The sequence below is a fragment of the Podarcis filfolensis genome (genome assembly GCF_964270895.1).
Source record: "Podarcis filfolensis genome assembly, chromosome: 12".
In the NCBI taxonomy this organism is placed as follows: Eukaryota; Metazoa; Chordata; class Lepidosauria; order Squamata; family Lacertidae; genus Podarcis; species Podarcis filfolensis.
The window spans coordinates 21,592,108-21,611,697 of record NC_139614.1 but is presented as its reverse complement, the minus strand read 5'-3'; the positions used below and the strand labels follow the sequence as shown (position 1 = coordinate 21,611,697).

At 42.8% G+C, this 19,590-nt stretch overlaps 1 protein-coding gene across 4 annotated transcripts in view; it reads left to right on the top strand.

Annotated features, from left to right (window-relative positions):
- Window positions 1-19,590, top strand: part of CHN2 (chimerin 2) — a 147,911-nt gene that overhangs the window by 61,874 nt on the left and 66,447 nt on the right. For 2 of the 4 annotated variants that reach the window (XM_083578790.1, XM_083578792.1), the window contains exons 3-6: window positions 4,698-4,753; window positions 15,458-15,489; window positions 17,371-17,484; window positions 19,051-19,339. In XM_083578790.1, coding sequence (XP_083434916.1) covers window positions 4,698-4,753; window positions 15,458-15,489; window positions 17,371-17,484; window positions 19,051-19,339 — 491 coding nt within the window. Of the gene's footprint in view, window positions 1-2,633; window positions 3,001-4,697; window positions 4,754-9,571; window positions 9,593-15,457; window positions 15,490-17,370; window positions 17,485-19,050; window positions 19,340-19,590 lie in introns of those variants that run through there. The other 2 variants (XM_083578793.1, XM_083578791.1) reach the window with 2 other exon arrangements.

The following is a 19,590-nucleotide window of genomic DNA, read 5'->3' as shown; positions in this document are numbered from 1 at the left end:
ATTTGGAGCAGAGGAATGATGAGCAAGGGAAGGGTAACACATTCCCTTTCACTTGCTTCACTGCTCCAAATCTTATTCTCCTAAAACTGTTTGGTTTTTTAATGACATCTGGGTTCTTCTGTACACGTGTTTATGTGCAATGAGTTGTTTGGCCCTCCGGCTAGCCAAAAGACTTGACTGCAGCGTACAGCAATAACACACCTCATGCTGATCATTTCCTGTTTTTGACTCACTTAATTAGTGATGTGCAAGCTCCCTCCAGTTCGATTCATAATTGGCTCGGTTTTTCAAAGCATTCTCAGAAAACACCTGGAGAAAGTTCAGGGTTTTCTCAAGAGTTAGTTCTTGGGAATAGTGCTTGGGAGAATTAAACCTGCTGTTGCTCTTCCCCTCTTGTCAAACAGGGACACGTGTGGCGCTGTGGTCTCAACCACTGAGCCTCTTGGGCTTGCCGATCAGAAGGTCGGTGGTTCGAACCCACAGAGCTCCCATTCCTCTGTCCCAGCTTCTGCCAACCTAGCAATTTGAAAGCATATCAGCGCAAGTAGATAAATAGGTATCGCTGTGGCAGGAAGGTAAACAGCGTTTCTGTGCACTCTGGTTTCCATCACGGTGTTCCATTGTGCCAGAAGTGGTTTAGTCATGCTGGCCACATGACCCAGAAAACTGTCTGCAGACAAACGCTGGCTCCTCGGCCTGAAAAGTGAGATGAGCGCCACAACCTCAGAGTCACCTTTGACTGGACCTAACTGTCCAGAGGTCCTTTGCCTTTTACCTCTTCTCAAACATACCTTGAAAGGAAAGCTGTGGTTACACCGAAGGCTGGTGACAGTGTTCAATTCATCCTACCATTCCCAGACTTTTAACAGTAGTGGAGTATCCTACAGTCCATTGAACCAAATGAAATTGTACAATTACCAGGTTTCCCAGCAACAATGGCTGCTTTAAAATTAAGCCTTCGCTGCCGTTAGGCTTTCCCAATGCTATCCTCTTACCTGCATAAGTTCAGGTGATGCCACGCCAAGCCCATTGAAAGCCATGCCTGAAATTCTGGAGTGATTTATTCTGTGCTCATACTTAGCTGAAGATAAGAACCACCAGCTTTGCCATTCTGCACCACCACCACCCCAGTTATGAAATTCAATGCAATTACTAGAAAATTGACCTTTTCCACTTGTAACTAAGCCCTACAGCTCACTTCTGTTGCATTGTGCGATGGTTTGCTGCTTAAGGGCATGTGCTTATGAGCTTGAAATCTCTAGTTCAAATCATGATTCATACAGTCATTAGATGCCAGACTTGCAATACAATGTTAGTGAAACACGTCAGGAATTTAATGGGGAAACATATAAATGCTAAGCATGCATCTGTCTCTGTTGCCATGATGCTGACCACAAACATTTGTAAGTTTTAGTCTGCTCCTACTGGATCAGAAGTTGACTACAAATATGGTAATATGCTTGTATACGGAATGCCCACATTTGAAATAAATTGTAGACTTGTCTGGGCTGCAGAGAAAGCTACCCCTTTTCTCACTTGTATATTCCCTGAAGACCTGCTTCTTCCATAATGCTTAAAAATCTTTGCTGACTAAAGTAATTTTCTAATGTATTTCATTTACTTGCCTTATTACTGACCAGCTCACTTACTGACATAAGATCGTTAGAGCAGAAGCTGTAAATAGCTCTGGGAGAGCAAGGGGGGAAAGGAACTGAAAAGTGAGCGAAGGATGTAGGGAGAAGAATGCAGGGTTGTAAAAGTATTAAACAGCTTTTAGAATACGTGTCTTGTTATCGCTGTAGGCAACTAGTATGTATTAGTAGTACAATACGGTAATAGAATATATTATTGTATGCCTGTCATCACCAATATTCCTCATTCTGTATGTGTATTAGAATACTGATGGAACTAAGCTGAAAAAGGGGTTGTTGGGGTGTGTGTCTCTGTCTTTTTCTTTTTCTTTTTCTTAAGTACAGGACATGTATATTTTAATACATTTTACTTCCTTTAGTTTTACCTGCTTCCTACATGTTAGGTCTGTATAGTTAAAGCTATGGTTTTCCCAGTAGTGATGCATGGAAGTGAGAGCTGGGCCATAAAGAAGGCTGATCGCCAAAGAATTGATGCTTTTGAATTATGGTGCTGGAGGAGACTCTTGAGAGTCCCATGGACTGCAAGAAGATCAAACCTATCCATTCTGAAGGAAATCAGCCCTGAGTGCTCACTGGAAGGACAGATCCTGAAGCCGAGACTCCAATACTTTGGCCACCTCATGAGAAGAGAAGACTCCCTGGAAAAGACCCTGATGTTGGGAAAGATGGAGGGCACAAGGAGAAGGGGACAACAGAGGACGAGATGGTTGCGCAGTGTTCTCGAAGCTACCAGCATGAGTTTGACCAAACTGTGGAAGGCAGTGGAAGACAGGAATGCCTGGCGTGCTCTGGTCCATGGGGTTACGAAGAGTTGGACACGACTGAACGACTAAACAACAACAGCAAACATGTTAGGAACATAGGAAGCTTCTTTATACTGAGTCCGATCATCGGTCCATGTAGTCCAATAATGTCTTCTCTGGCTGGCAGTGGCTCTGCAGGGTTTCAGGCAGTGGACATTTCCAGCCCTAACTGGACATGATGGGAATTGAATGAAGAACCTTCTCTATGTATGCAAAGCAGATGCTCTACCCCCCGATCTACCCGGTCCTTCCGCTGTTTTTATTTAAGTTTTACCTGCAGCCAAGCATTTTTGTCTCAAGTGGTGAACTGCCGACTGGAAAGAAAGCAAAAGAATGTGGCAAGGCAGGGCCTTCAAAGAGACTTGCACAGGGCAACGTACAGCTGCTACTTCTCAGGGAGCAGATGTTTATTTTGTGCGTCCCGCTGTGTGGCCCATTGCAGTCCCTGCACAAACTGGTTTCGCAGGATTTTGTGGCACTTCAAAGCCATATCGCGGGAAATTTCGCAGAAGTACAGTCACATCCATTTGCAAGAGTACATTTGGGTAATGTTGTGGGTGCTAGTTGGATAGTGCCCATTACAAATAAATGAAAAGTGTCCACATATGAAATTGTATAGACCAGAAGCAGCCTCATCTAATCAATTTAACATCACCTTCGAATTCCACAGAATTAGGTGGAATAGCTACAGTTAGGAAGACTAGGCAAACTTGACTCCCAGCAGTAAGCTATACCCTTTTTGATTAACCATTATGCTTTTTAGGATTATCAGAGATAGGTCAGTGCTAATGGAACAGGTATGGCACATCACTTCTTTCTTCAGGTCTCACCAGCCACCTGCTCCCTGCATCTGGGCTCGCAAACAGTATACAAGTACATACACACCTAAGACTCAGTTGGATTAGTCAAAAAACAGTGTTTTGAATGTGTTATAAACATGCAACACCAGACGACGCTGGAGAGCAAAAAAAAAAAAAATTCTATGCAATTTTCCATAGCGTTTTTTTTTTCTTTTAATGATTTAATTTTTGACTTAATTATAGCGGGGGTTTTCCTGTGTGTAGATCCACCCCTAATCATTAATATGGATCCTGCCATGGGCATTTAAAGGCAACGCCACATGATGTGGTGTGTTCAGCACAGCGGAAACCTTGCAAGCCAACACCTCACAAGTTTCCGCTATGGCAAGCAGAAGTCTACATATATAATTTTCGTCAATAGATTTGTTGGAATGGATGGTGCTAGTACCAATAGCAAATCTAAAATGTGTAGCAATTTTTAAAGATAGACTTACGTTTCTCTGACTAATTTCCACATTTCCATGTGTAGAAAAGATGTGCATAAAAACAGAAATCACCCCCATTTGGGGAAACTCATTTGTCATATTGTTGTCACATGCATGGCTATTTTCACTTGAGGAGCAGCCTCACGGGAAGAACTTCTGCCAGTTTTATGCAAAAGTAGCTGTACAGAGCACTGATTGACTAGACGCGGGTGGAGCTGTGGTCTAAACTGCTGAGCCTCTTGGGCTTGCCGATCAGAAGGTCGGCAGTTCAAATCTGCATGACGGGGTGAACTCCCATTGCTCTGTCCCAGTTCCTGCCAACCCAGCAGTTTGAAAGCATGCCAGTGCAAGTAGATAAATAGGTACCACTGCAGCGGGAAGGTAAGCAGCGTTTTCGTGCACTCTGCCTTCCATCACAGTGTTCCATTGCGCCAGAAGCAGTTTAGTCATGCTGGCCACAAGACCCGGAAAGCTGTCTATGGACAAACGCCAGCTCCCTCGGCCTGAAAGTGAGATGAGTGCTGCAACCCCATAGTCGCCTTTGACTGGACTTAACTGGGTCCTTTACCTTTTTAACTAGATGCCTGAGAATTCACAGAGCACCCTCTCCCTCTTCTCCAAGAAGTTTTAAAATCTTAAACCATTCATTATAATTTCTGTTATTTTAAATGGATAATTGTACTAACAACACATGAACCAACCAACCAAAAAGTAGGCAGCTTTCTAGACAGCAGAGGTGAGGAGGAAAACTGATGAGGATATGAAGATTCACTGTGGAGGAAGGTACCTGTGTCCTCTCTATGAATTCTAAATGCGATACTCTGTAATACCCCTTGCAAGTCAGCTATTTCCCCTTCATTTGAATTTAGTTTGAAGCATCTTCTTTAAGCCTATCTAAGCAAATGTTAGTATTCATTGCAGCCTTCTAATTACAAACGTGTTTTTTATGTTTGACAGTGTATCAGTTACAACAGGAAGCACCTCGTCCCAAGAGAATAATTTGTCCTCGAGAGGTCAGTTTCAAGTTTCTCTTCATCTTCTTTAATTGAATGGTCAGCAGCATGCTGATACTGTTGGTCTTCACATTTTATGCGTGCAGGATGTGATCTATATATTGTCATCCACACAAAAGATTCAAAAGCGCTCTGTTTTTAAAAAATTATAAGGTAAACATTATAAAAACACCCGTCGGTGTTTGTTATAAATTCTAAGCTTTAAGTGATTAATATTATTAAGATGTTTTCAGTACTATTTTTGTGTTCATCAAAGTGTTGTGTATCTTTGTGTTTATTTCTGCCATAAATGAAGCGCGATTTCCTAGCCCACCCCAGCAAATCTTCCACTAGCTTCACAAACCCTGTCTGTCATCTGAAAATATGCATTTTGACAAATGTTTTAGAATAGTGTAGATAGAATATTGAATTAATAGCATGTGGTCATTCTCCCTACAAGTCTAAAGCACAAAGACAGTATGTAAGAATAGATAAGGCCGTGCATTTACTGGCTGTCTCCCAGTTTGGTTTCCTGAAGTTTCTAACAGAGTGCTTTGTTTCTGACCAGTTTTATTCCCATGATAGTGTACTAGGTATGCCTCACCCTAATTGCACAACATCTGAGATGAAGCTGCTGATCTTGGTTTTGTCTTGGCAGAGTAAGCATCTCATTAAAGAGGTGCTTCCTTCCCTAGGATGTTCCCAGTGATGTCTGTATAGGCCTTATGAAGGTCACCGGAAGTGTTCCTGATTGAAGACACAGATCTGCTGTAACTATCAGAGGTGCTAACTGAGAAACGCACATTTCAAGTGGATAATCTGCTCTGTCTGATGCTTCAGTAGCTCTGAGCAGAGAGGACTCCCTAGTCTTCCTCCTGAAATAGACCTGTCCCAGTCAATGCATCACCTGCAGAGCAAATCTGCTGGTTGGAAAGAGCAGTTTCCAGCATCAAGCGGGAGCCCTTCCCAGTAGCAGATCTGTTCATGAATAAGCTCCTCAGCTGTCAGGCTTAAAAGCAATTCTTTTGTTTTCTGCAGGTGGGAAGGGCACACCCACTGCAGCAGAGTTCTCCAGGAGAAGGGAGGGAGGGATCATTTCTCTTTCTCCTGGGAAGAAACTGTGTGGTTCAAATGTGCTTGAAGCTCCTCTAGTTGTCTCTTTAGTATGATAATGATTTTTAGTCGTTTTTAAGGACATGTTTCTTCACGTTTGCTAGCAAGCAAGAATAGCCAGAAGCAATGCTGTTATGCAGAGTCACCTTTGCACAGTATACTCAGTGCATTTCCATGTGTGCCATGAGACTTGCTGGTGTACCTTAAGTTGTGATGAGTGAGGTCATTGTGGCTCATACTGAGATTGACTCAGAAATAAAGCAGCCTATAATGTTTTGGAACACACAAGATGAATGAAGCTAGGGGAGAAAAACTGGGAAGTTGTCTCTGGCTTGGGTTTTCATCTTGTTCTTCTATATACAGTGGTACCTCAGGTTAAGTACTTAATTTGTTTCGGAGGTCCGTTCTTAACCTGAAACTGTTCTTAACCTGAAGCACCACTTTAGCTAATGGGGCCTCCTGCTGCTGCCACACCGCCGGAGCACGATTTCTGTTCTCATCCTGAAGCAAAGTTCTTAACCCGAGGTAATATTTCTGGGTTAGCGGAGTCTGTAACCTGAAGCGTATGTAACCCGAGGTACCACTGTACTTGGTAATTCTATCTTCAATAACGTTTTCCACCAATTCTCCCTGAAATGATGCAGAGACGTCTTTCCCATAGGGCTTAGTGGTGCGTCGCGCCAGGGCGCTGGCCTCTCAAGGGTGCCCCAGTGAGTGGGGGAGCTGCACGGCTTTGCTGGCGGCCTCGCCTTTTCATGCACGATCGCCAGCTGCGCCCCGCCAACTATATGGCTGGCGAGCATGCAGCTTCCTTCCCAAGCCTCCGTGAGAGGAGAGCGATTCCCGCAGAGGCTTAGGATGGAAGCTGCGCCCTGCCAACTATATGGCTGGCAGGCACGCAACTTCCCTCCCAAGCCTCTGCGGGGATCTCTCTCCCGCAGCAGCATGGGGGGAGTTGCACACCCCCCCCCCCATGGCTGGCAGTGCGCAGCTTCGCCCCCCCCATCCGTGGTAATTTGGGGGTGCTAGGTGGATATTTGCACCCCAGTGCCGCATCTGCTAAAGACGGCCCTGAAATGATGTTAAGCTAACCAACCTGCGATTTCTTAGATACACTCAGATCCATTTTTTAAAAATTGGTGTTAAACACATTCCCCCCCAAAAGAAACAAAGATAACACAATGAGATTAATATCAGATTAAAATATTATTATCCTACCACCCAATTATATAAATGTTACCTTTTACGCATTTCATAATGGTTGAAGGAATGGAGCATTGTAGATGACTCTTGGAACAAATTCCCCCCTGTATAAACTCCCATTACAGAATAGCTTAATGTTGGTGCAGCTTATTGGTTTGGCATAATGCTAAATCGGTGTTGGAAGTCTCTCTCTGCTGGAGATTTTCAGAAATTGCTAACAATTATTCAACAAAACAGTGTTCACTACAATGGCAAATTTGAATAAACTGTCCCTGGTGCATACAAAGCATGCACTTCCTAAACCGGACTATTATGCAGAGAAATATGTCAGCTAATTACTTTGCTCATTGTTCTTAATTCTAATTACAGTTTTAGAAAACACTATTGCTAGTAAAGATAGTAAAATATGTGATAGCTTGGGGAAAAGCAAAACATTTTACCATCCTCTGCTCTTAATTCTGTACGAAATGGGAATGGATTTTTATTCATAAGTGCCTGTTTATTTTTCAGCTGGATGTAATATGCAGAAATCTTCAAAGTATAAATAAATACAAGTAGTAATGTATGAAGGGGTTTAACATATGTAAATGTGAAATGTTCCTACTTAGATTTCTACTATGTTTTCTACTTAGATTTTTCTGAAAGCCTAGCTGTAAAACAAGAGCTTGAAGATTACTATGGTATCTTTTTGGCTTGTAATATTCTCACTGTGGTGCTAAAGCATCCAGGAATTCCTTTAGTTCACATAAAATTCAGTAAAAGATAATATAAAATATTGGATTTTGACCTGGGAGACATAAATCTAAATAAGAGACTCAGCCATCGATGTTTTGTTCCCCGGTTGTTCACATCTAAGGATGGAATATTTATTCGTGGATTTAAATGGATAATACATGATTTGATGTGAAATGGTCCTGAATCATTCTATGTCCTCAAGTAATGTTTTACATAAGAGACGTACAGGCAAAGCAAATCTCAGTTGGCATTTGGTTTGTGCTGTCTGTCCAGAATGACATTTGAAAGCAGGAGTTCTAGAACAAGTGGAGGAAGTATGTATATACATGTCCTCATTTTCACAGGACTTCACCCTTCAAATAAGCAATAGCCACAAAGCAGCATCCCTAAACCTATAGTAGTTAAGGTTCTTTGTACTTGACCCAGTAAGTCAAGAAGGAAATATTAAGCTGAAGATTCCAAACAGAGTGAAAGGCTTTAGCTACTGATATCATGAGCCCTGCAGAACTTTTGGGATCAGGTGTGGATTGGCAGGTGCTCAGGAGAAGGAGGAAGAAACAGAGGGGGAGCTGTCATGGTCCCTGAGTTATGGGGCTGGTCAGACAAAGAAGGGGGAGGAATGAGCTGCTCACAGAAGAACCCAAGGAGGTTCCAGTGGGATAGGACAGGACATACCAAACCAGAGTCATGGGGACTTGAGGAGCTGCTTAGGAAGGAGGATCATGGAACACACCTAGTGGGGGAGGGGGGTCCCCTCACTCCATGTAATCTCCCCATCAGTCTCCCAGGCAGCCTTTCCTCCAAGATCACCAAGGCCCACCTTCAACTCAGTCACTCTGAATGTAGTGCCAACTCTGGAGTTGCCGTTTCTGGCTCCCCAGCTCTTCAGAGGAGGTGGCCGCCCAGCCTGTCCCATCCGCTCCCCAGAAGACATTGACACATCCTCTGTTGCCGAGGTCATGATGAAGACACCAGCACAGGCATGAACAGACAGGGAAGACCCACCCTTCTCAGAGGAGTGCCTGCTTGCATGCCCAGTTTCAGGAACAGCCTCAATTGCCATCCTAAGTTGTGCCTGCCCCATTCCCATATAACAAGGTTATAGGGGACATGTCGCTGGTTGGGTCAATGTCTTAGCTTGTCTAGCCATGTGTAGCACCTACGATGTCTTTGAACTCTGCCTGTGTGCTCTACTGATCTGAAAATTAAAGATTTTGGTAGATGCTGCAATTTGAGTTCGCGTTCTTCCTCCAGTGAGAGCCAGGACAGGAACCTAGACTGGAGGTGGGGGACTCTCTCCTTTCTGCCCTGACTTCAGCTATCTCTGAAGGGATGCTGGTTCTCCTTCACTCAGCTTTTCTGCAGAACACAGAGGCACAGCAGAGGCTGAGAAGGACTTGGAGGGGCGGGAGGAGGCAGCAACTGAACAGGAGCCCAAACAGAAGGGTACAAGCTTGTCATCTAGAACCAGACACCACCTTCACAGATGGGAGCAAACTCCCCACCAAGGAGAGTGTGTTTGCAGTTCCCAACATTTGCAAAGTGCGTGAGTCTTGTGAGTTAGTGCACTCCACCTGTTATGTAAATGATTGGCCGGTGGGGTGTGGGAACAGGTTGGGGCATCTTAGCTGCTTGCATCTTTTTCAAAACTTCTTGACCTGCTCTTGTCCCTCGTATTCTAAGCATCTCAGAAAAGGGAGAAGGGTGACATCATAAACTGGATGATGTCATGCAAAGTATAAAACAATACCATGTATCCTAAGTGTCTCAGACTGGAGAAGGATGACATCATAAAGCAGATTGTGTCCAGTGAGTCAATCTCAAATGTTTTCCAACTAGATAAATGACTTAATTAAACATGTATATTTAGGCACTGATGCCAGGAAAGGAAATCTGTTCAGGATGAAATAGTCTGTTCCCTGGGGATGGTTTGTCCACCTGGCAACTGAATAAGAGACTTTTTCCAAAGGAAAGGAAAGGAAATGTAGTCCTAATTTTGTAAATGTGGAGCAGGTGGATTTGTATTTGGATATACAGTCTGGCCTAGAGGAAGTAAAGTTGAGGGGGAAATAGAAGACAACAGATATGGAGGCAATTTAACCTAGTTTTGGATTTAATCAGTTTTAGATTCCATTTTAGATAAACCCTGCTTTGCCATGGCATCTGAGCCTTAGGAACTGCCATTAATTTTAACTATTCGTAATCGTAAGATAGGGATGCGGGTGGCGCTGTGGGTTAAACCACAGAGCCTAGGACTTGCTGATCAGAAGGTCGGCGGTTCGAATCCCCGCAACGGGGTAAGCTCCCATTGCTCGGTCCCTGCTCCTGCCAACCTAGCAGTTCGGAAGCACATCAAAGTGCAAGTAGATAAATAGGTACCGCTCCGGCAGGAAGGTAAACGGCATTTCTGTGCGCTGCTCTGGTTTGCCAGAAGCGGCTTAGTCATGCTGGCCACATGACCCGGAAGCTGCACATTGGCTCCCTAGGCCAATAAAGCGAGATGAGCACCACAACCCCAGAGTCGGACACAACTGGACCTAATGGTCAGGTGTCCGTTTACCTTTAATCGTAAGATGCTCAGGGTAATTAACCTGGTTCTTCCACGCCACTTTATCTTCACAACAACCCCAGGACTTAGGTGAGACCGGTAGAGCAACTGCCCAGTTGAGTCTCAGGGCTGAGTAGCAAAGGGAATCCAATGTCTCCTCACTCTTAGTCCAACAAACTAACCATTACACCCAACTCAGCCTCATGTGAAGTATGACTTCTTGAAAGCAGCAAAGAGCCACATCTGAACATTTCCTGCTACTTCTCTTACTAAAAAGTAACATAAGAAGTGATCTTTCATGAATTATTCCCAAATGTTTTGACCCGACAAACAGATCAGCCATCGATCGACTGAGAGCTATTAAAGTAGCTCTGAAATCTATGACTTTTTTTGCTGTTGTCGCTGGCAGCAGTCCTACACACAATGAAGTCATGCTTGAAACCCAGTGGCCTCCTTTGTGAATCCAGATCCTTATCGACTGTTTGCTGAACTTCTACAGATTTGTCTATCTTTGTTATGTCCCTATTGGCTTGCTGTCTCACTTGCCTGTGTTGTTAGCAGATTCTCCTGTAAGATATGGTAGAATCTGCCGGTTGAACAGTTGTTAATTCTTTAGAAGGTGAGCCTACAGATCAAATCGATTTGCGTTTCCCTCACATCTTACCAAGTACATGTCATTGACACTTTATTTCTGTATACAGTGGTACCTCTGGTTAGGTACTTAATTCGTTCTGGAGGTCCGTTCTTAACCTGAAACTGTTCTTAACCTGAAGCACCACTTTAGCTAATGGAGCCTCCTGCCACCACCGCACGATTTCTGTTCTCATCCTGAAGCAAAGTTCTTAACCTGAGGTACTATTTCTGGGTTAGCAGAGTCTGTAACCTGAAGTGTTTGTAACCTGAAGCGTATGTAACCCAAGGTACCACTGTATCTGAAATAATTGTCATTTATATCCTCTTTATTTAATTATCTTGTTTTGTTCCTTCGTTGTTGAATGGGCTGGACATGTTTGCTATCCACTACTCTTTAAGGTGGATTTCTAGACTTTGGTAACATTCCTTCCCAGGCCACCATTGGATATAACCTAATCTGATCAAAATACTACATTTAGGCTTTTACTCTCACCATGACTAATGTGCTAAAGGGCATTGTATGCAAATGTTTATCTTCTGGACTTTGAACGTCTTACTAATGCACTTTTCAGATTTTCCCATCATTAACAGATTAGATGATTAGGCAACATGGTTGGGTGTGGGTGCACAAAGATAATTACAGAGGCTGTCTGGTTGTAAATTGATCTTTAGATACTGGTGATTGGTAAATGCAACTCTAGCTACTCCCAGTTACAAAATCCTAGATATAATCTTCAGTGTAATCTGCAACCTATTGTCCCCCACCCCACAAAAAAAGTCCATTGTGGTCCTGGGGAAAGAATACACATCTACAAAACTTTATTAGCATTTGGAAATTGTTATGTACTGAGTTGAATAGGATCCAAACTGCAGCAGTCTGATTGGTCCTAGAACAATAGGATCCAAAAGGCAGCAGTCTGATTGGTCCTAGAACAATAGGATTCAGAATGCAGCAGTCTGATTGGTCCTAGAACAAGGCAGCAGTATGATTGGTTGGCAGGAACCACCCAATCATGCTCCAGATAGAAGTGAATCCACAACCTGATTGGCTTACAGTAGAATTCCGGAATTAGCCAATCATGTGCAGCCCATTGTGTAAATAATGTATATAAAGCAGATACTTTGAGGGGACTTTCATTCATTCCTCCTCACCACTATGAGCTGAATAAAGAGCATGAAATCACTTTGCGACTCTGAGTATATTTCAGAAATGCAGTCAAAGTCCTTTTTCTTTGTTTCTCTTCTTGACAAATACTTTGTTTTGGAGATTAGAAAGAAAACTGAATGCATTTTCCTTTAAATTGTATGAATTCTTCTACAACTGAAACAGTGCCACCATTTTCAATGCCCTTTTTTCATATATTTTTTTTACTTACATCAATTTATGAAGAAGCAGCATTTTCATTTAAAAGCTGGTTTAATTAAAAAATCATAAGAAGTCATTAGGGTGATTTCACACATCATCTTGAATGCAGATTATTTGAGAGGAGAAATTGTATTTAGGGCATATATTTATCCCACAGTCATTGGTCATAATGCTTTTCTGTGAAGTTTCTGCTATACAGTGGCATGTTTTTACAATAACATTTTTACTGTGCTTACTGGAGATCACTATAGCAGATGTTCCAAAGAGGAGGAATTGCAGTTCAAGGTCACTGCAATCTTACACCTAGCGTATATGTTTTGTTGACTCATCAAGAGTGCATACCTTGATTCTAAATGTATTTTACTTGCAAAAAAAAAAATGCCACTAGTTTTGACAAACTCTTCTTTTTAAGATTACATTGGTTACAGCTTCAAACAACACCCAGTAAGTCTTCAATGCATGTCTACCGTGCATTAACATAACAGAAATTGATCCAGAAATTCTTCCATCCTTCAAAGCAGTACCGTATAGTGTTGCACATTTCTGCCACAGTTTGTCATTGTGGGTGGACTTGCTTGGAGTCACACATTCATTTTAAGATGCCTTGTGGGATGTAGTTTTCTCTAATCTTAGCTATGTCAGTGTGTTCAGAAGCTGTCATATCTGTATGAACTATGATCTTGAAGTCAGAGAGATGGGCCATGCCTGAAACCTCATAAAACGTTATTTTTGAGAAAGGCATTTTCATGAAGCTGTTTGACATTTTACACTTGGGTTGTGGTGACGCTAGAATGCTGCTCTGGGCTCCTTGGAGAAATGTTGAGATAAAAATATAGTAAGTAAATAGACACTAGGCATTGCAGAGAGATTCCTCTGCTGAGGATTTGGGGTTTCAGAAAATTTTCTAGTATGCTATCGCAAGGGGGGTGGAATGCATCAAAGGATATGTAAGAGATAAGTTAGATTCTTTCACTGTATCATCAGGAGTTTTGGTTTTGGCAATTGCTGACAGATATTTATGAGATTTCCAGCTAAGCACTGTATACTGAACTCTCAAGGGACAAAATTTGTACTAACCAGCAGCAAGCAACATTTGAGTTTGTCTGTGTTATATGTTGTTACTATTATTTATTAAACGGATTAGTTGCCTTTTTTGCCAGTGCAATCTGAAGTGACTTACAACAATAAATAATAAACATTTAAAAAAGACAAAGAATAGAAAAATCTAAAATGCTTTCATACTTTTAAAGGCAGGAACAGAACACCCTGGCAGTTAAAGGAGACTGCAGATAATTAAAAGACAAAGGCCTAGCAGAAAATAAATGTTTTTGCTGGTGCCTAAAGATACGTACCACAGAGCCTAGGGCTTGCCGATCAGAAGGTCGGTAGTCCGAATCACTGTGACGGGGTGAGCTCCCGTTGCTCGGTCCCAGCTCCTGCCAACCTAGCAGTTCAAAAGCACGCAGTGCAAGTAGATAAATAGGTACCGCTCCGGTGGGAAGGTAAACGGCGTTTCCGTGCGCTGCTCTGGTTCGCCAGAAGCGGCTTAGTCATGCTGGCCACATGACCCGGAAGCTGTACGCCAGTTCCCTCAGCCAGTAAAGCGAGATGAGCGCCGCAACCCCAGTGTCGTCCATGACTGGACCTAACGGTCAGGGATCCCTTTAAAGATATGTAACGATGGCGCCAGGTGAGCTTCCCTGGGGAGAGCATTCCACAAATGGGGAAGCACCACTGAAAAAAGGCCCATTCTCATCTTGCTACCCTGCGGACCCCTTGGGAAGGTGGGGCCCACAGAGAAGGATCTTAGATGGCAATCACAGGGTCTGGGTCAGTGCATGTGGGGAGAGGCAGTCCTTGAGGCCCAGAGCTGCATAAAGCTTTGTAGGTCAAAACCACCATTTTGAACTGGGCCTTGAAGCTAACTGGTAGCCAGTGTAGTTGAGTCAGGGTTGGTGTTAATTTACTCAAACTGTCTTGCATCCTGGCGGCCAAATTCTGCACCAGCTGCAATTTCCAAAACATCTCCAAAGGCAGTCCCACGTATAACACATTATCTAACCTAGAGTTTACCAGAGCATGGACAACAGAAGTTAGGCTAGCGGTGTCCAGATAGGGGTGTAACTGATGGAAGGCGTTCTGCACCACTGAGGCCATTTGACCCTAGGAATTTTTGTGCTCAGCCACAATAGCTGGAACATGTTACCGATGAAAAATCTAGGCAGACAAGTAAGAATAACCGTAAACAAGCTGGAAACCAAGCCCCAGATTAGTTCTGTTTGGATATAGTGTGTGGGAAAATATCAAAGAAAATACCAAAGAAAATATCATTGCAAATAGGCAGTGTAACATGCATTGTTAGAAACAGGTTAACTTGCAGTGCATTCATGTTCTCTGCCTTGTGTAATTAGGCATCCTGAGACTTGCAAGACATTGATCACCAGCCCAAGGACTCTGCTGTGTAGTAGTAATAATTTTACTATTTGTAACAGGTTACACCTGACTGGGTTGCCCAATAAACATTACAGGGCATTTCCTTCTTTCTTTCTTTCTTTCTTTCTTTCTTTCTTTCTTTCTTTCTTTCTTTCTTTCTTTCTCTTCATTTTGAAGCATTGCAATAAAGATTAAAACATTAAAATGAAAGCTTTAAAGCCTATCTTTATGGATCCAGCCATAATTTAGTATTGTTTACTGAAAGACTGCCAGTGAAAAGCACATTAGCAATGACTATTTAAATCCAAGGCAACTGTTAATATTCCAGCACTATGCTCCAAATATTAGATGAACGTTGAACAAAAACATAGTGCATCAAACTTTGTAAGGAACTGCCCCCTGCTGGCCTGGCATTTGTTTGCGTATAATTGCCAGATTAAAATTTTCAGCATTACGTGTAGCATTTAAAATTAATCCTTTGTGCTCTCTTAGATAAAGGATGCCATCCTCCAGGCTTCCTGCTCTGCAGGCAACACTTATTTCACCCTAAAACACTTTTTAAAAGTTGTAACCTGAAGTATTTGTGGCTGGGCAAATATTGATGATATTATTGTTTCACCAGCTTAAATTTTTATTGTTGCTTCTATAAATGTATATCTAACTGTGTTGTCTCCCCCCCCCCCCCCCCATTTAGGTGGAGAACAGACCGAAATACTACGGACGAGAGTATGTATTAAATTATTTGTAGGAAAATAACTTTTTAAGAAATAATTTTATGCATGACACTGTGCAATTTAAAATTGCTATGAAGAGATCATGTAATGTTAATGAAGAGATAATTTAACTCAGTGTTATTTCTCCATTTCTTTCCACGAACTTACCGGTACTCAGTTTTTCTTGACTTCCCAGACTCTTCGTTTGCATGCATGTGAATTGTCTTTTCAGGTGGTTCCTATAGTGTATATACATTTCAGTATGTATTTTGCAGTTAGAGATGTAGAGCAATCCTAACCCAGCCCTGGGAACAACTGGAGAAGTGGAGCCACTGCTGTTGGTCAGGAAAGAAGGTGGCGGAGATGTTTTTGCTTTGGTTGTTTGTTTAAAAGGAAAGACCAACTGGGTAACGCCAGAGGCCCATCTAGTCCAGAATCCTATTCTCACGGTAGCCAGGAGCAGCAGCACTCTCCCAGCTTGTGATTTCCAACAGCTGGGATTCAGAGGTCTACTTCCTGCAACAGGAGAACAAGGCCATCGTGAGTCATAGCCTTTGACAGCCTTATCGTCCTTGGTAAGGTGCAGTAGAGTGGGCCACCTGTCAATGGGCCAGCTTAAAATCCAGGGAATCCTTGGCCTGTTCTGCTCCACCCCATTTTGGAAACTTGTGCTGGCTGTGAATGGCAGCCTGCCATTAATACAAGTACAGCAAGGGGCTTCTGTAGCAGTGGACCCGCCCACCCACCGCCAACAGAGCCAGGGAGAAGGTCTCTTCCACCCAGTCTTCTTCATTTATTTTGTAAATCTTAACTTAGGTCTCCTTTTCAGAATCACAGAGAGTTGGAAGGGACCACATGGATCATCTAGTCCAACTCCCTGGAATGCCCAGTGTGGGCCTCGAACCCACAACCTTGAGATTAAGAGCTCTACAGACTGAGCTATATGATCCAGTCTGAATCTGGTGTTGTCTGTTCCAAACTTTTAAATGCTGGAAAGCGTAATGCTCGTGGTCAGCAAAAGCGGTTTAAAGACTCCCTCAAGGCAAATCTAATAAAATGTAGTATAAACACCGACAATTGGGAAACACTCGCCTGCAAGTGCTCCAGCTGGAGAACAGCCTTTACCAAAGGTTTCATGGACTTTGAAGACACTTGAACTCAGGACGAAAGGGAGAAACGTGCTAAGAGGAAGGCACGTTTGGCAAACCCTCACCATGATCAACTCCCGCCCGGAAACCTATGTCTCCAGTATAGAAGGACATATGGATCCAGAATTGGCCTCCACAGTCACCTACGGACACACCATTAAGACCATGTTCATGGAAGACGATCTTACTCAGCCACGAGTGATCGCCAAAGAAGAAGAAGTCATATAAAATTGATCCAAAGGCAGAAGAGCTGGGAGTACAGGCAGAGAGCTTGCAAAATGTTACAGATTACTAAAACCAGGCCCGGCTAAGCCCCTGGTTCCAATATTTATTTATTTAAAATATTTATATCCTGCCTTTCTAAGACAACAGCCTTTTAAGGAGGCTTTTAACAGCAACAGAACAGCTGTAGGAAAATCCCAAAGCAATAATTAAAATGCAGCGCAAATAAATCAGTTGTGTATCACCACCATGGACAGCAGAATTCACCAAAAGCAGCCTGAGCAAATGAATGGAAAGTTTGTGGGCGCAATTTTAATCTTGACTGCAGCATTCTTTGCTATTGGTTCCTCCCAAGATGTTCCCCCTGGCATCAGTTTGTTGTACATACAGAGGGACACAACCCTATCATGAACTATTTTGTAGTGACTTTTATGTGTCCTCCTTCTGTGTTTTAACACTGAGCTCCTGTGGCCTTTCTCCCATTCAGAGTTATTCTCTAACCTGATGGCTTTCTGTTCCATCAGGTTTCATGGGATCATTTCTCGAGAGCAAGCCGATGAATTGCTTGGAGGTGTAGAAGGAGCATATATTCTCAGAGAGAGCCAGCGGCAGCCTGGATGCTATACCCTAGCTCTCAGGTGAGCTTTGCTGCTTCTGTTTGCAAATTTTAAGAAGTGCTTGTTGGCCATTGGGAACCTGAAGGAATTGTGGTTATAACAACTATATGCAAACAGTATACTTTTAAAAATGGTATGATGTAGTCTGTAACGTGTTAGATATTACGATCCTTTAAACTTTAAAGCATAATTTTTTGCAGACTCAATAGTTGATTTTTTGCACTTTCTGTGATAATAATAACAATTTATTATTTATACCCCACCCATCTGGCTGGGTTTCTCCAGCCACTCTGGACAGCTCCCAGCAGAATTAAAAGCACAAGAAAACATCAAACATAAAAAAACTTCCATAAACAGGGCTGCCTTCAGATGTTTTCTAAAAGTCAGATAGTTGTTTATTTCCTTGACATCTGATGGGAGGGCTTTCCACAGGGCCGGCGCCACTACCGAGAAGGCCCTCTTCCTGGTTCCCTGTAACGTCACTTCTCACACTGAGGGAACCGCCAGAAGGCCTTCGGAGCTGGATCTCAGTGTCCAGGCTGAACGATATGGGTGGAGACGCTCCTTCATGTATACTGGGCCGAGGCCGTTTAGGGCTTTAAAGGTCAACACCAACACTTTGAATTGTGCTCGGAAGTGTATTGGGAGCCAATGTAGGTCTTTCAGAACTGGTGTTATGTGTTCTCGGCTGCCACTCCCAGTCACCAGTCTAGATGCATCCAAGGGGCAGTAACCGCCACAGAGTACCCCCAAAATTATTCACATTATATCAACACCATCACCAGTTAGAACTAAAATTATACCAGTTATACCCACAAGACTATATTTAACCATGCATTGTATTTAACCATGATTTAAGAGTATCTTGGGTACAGGAAACTTAGAGCGGCTAACCTGTGACACCCTGGAGGTGCTTAAGTTAGCTACCCCTAGTGCAAATGAAGAAGGCCACCTTATTGTGCTATGAGTGCTGCATTTGCAAATAAGGGGGTCGCAGGCTATCTTGAGTCTCTCATCAACTTCACTTACTGATTTCTAAACCCTATTTAAGCAATAAAGTGAATTGTATGCCACAGATTGTGCAAGACTTTCTATCAGCTTGTCCCCTGTGATGAGCAAGGTTCCCCCTGGTAACTTCAGACATAGCTAAGTGCCACATTGGCTCTGATTTGAGCTGATATTAAAGACATGGAGCTGGTTTTGATTCCTGCGTAAGAGGACACCCTGCTATTCCTTGGTTTACTTGGTTTACTTGGTTTACTTGGTTTACTAATGCTGTGTTGTGACTGTTTAACCACAGTTAAGAACAGAAGGAAAAGAGCAGAAGGGAAGCAGGGATTGCATTAGTCCAAAGTTCTCTTTTGAGTGCAGTTGAGGATGTTCTGCACCGGTCTATAACACATGTTCATGCAGCCCTGGCACAAACCTGTTTCATCTGAATATATACTGGTTCCTTGAGTCTGTACTCCGTCCTCCACCTTTATAGCTAATGAGGAACATGGCCTTTTTATAGCCTGCATCATCTGAGAAATCAATGTTTTTAGTGTTCAAACACTAATGCAACAACTTCATTTTGTTTTAATGCAGGTTTGGCAATCAGACCTTAAACTACAGGCTTTTTTACGATGGAAAGCACTTCGTAGGGGAAAAGAGGTTCGAGTCAATACATGATTTGGTAACAGACGGCTTGATAACGCTGTACATAGAAACCAAGGCTTCTGAATATATTTCAAAAATGACGACAAACCCTATCTATGAACACATTGGATATGCCACTTTGCTTAGAGAAAAAGTATCCCGGAGACTGAGCAGATCAAAAACTGAATCGAGGAAAGCTAGTGTAACCACATGTGAAGAAAACGTACCAGTTGAAAAGGTAAGGTGATTCATGAGGAAATCAATCCATATATAGATCTACCTTTAAAAAATGCATCTGGGGCACGCAGTCATTAAAATGCACTCAGTGGCTTGTCATCAACTTTTAGTCAAAGTAAACCCACTGAAATGAATGGACCTCAGTCATGGCCGTTAATTTCAATGGGTCTACTCTGAGTAAATGTTAGTTGGCTAAAACCCAATGTATTTGTTTATATGTTAACATTTGAGGTGCAAGCAGAAAGCTGAAAT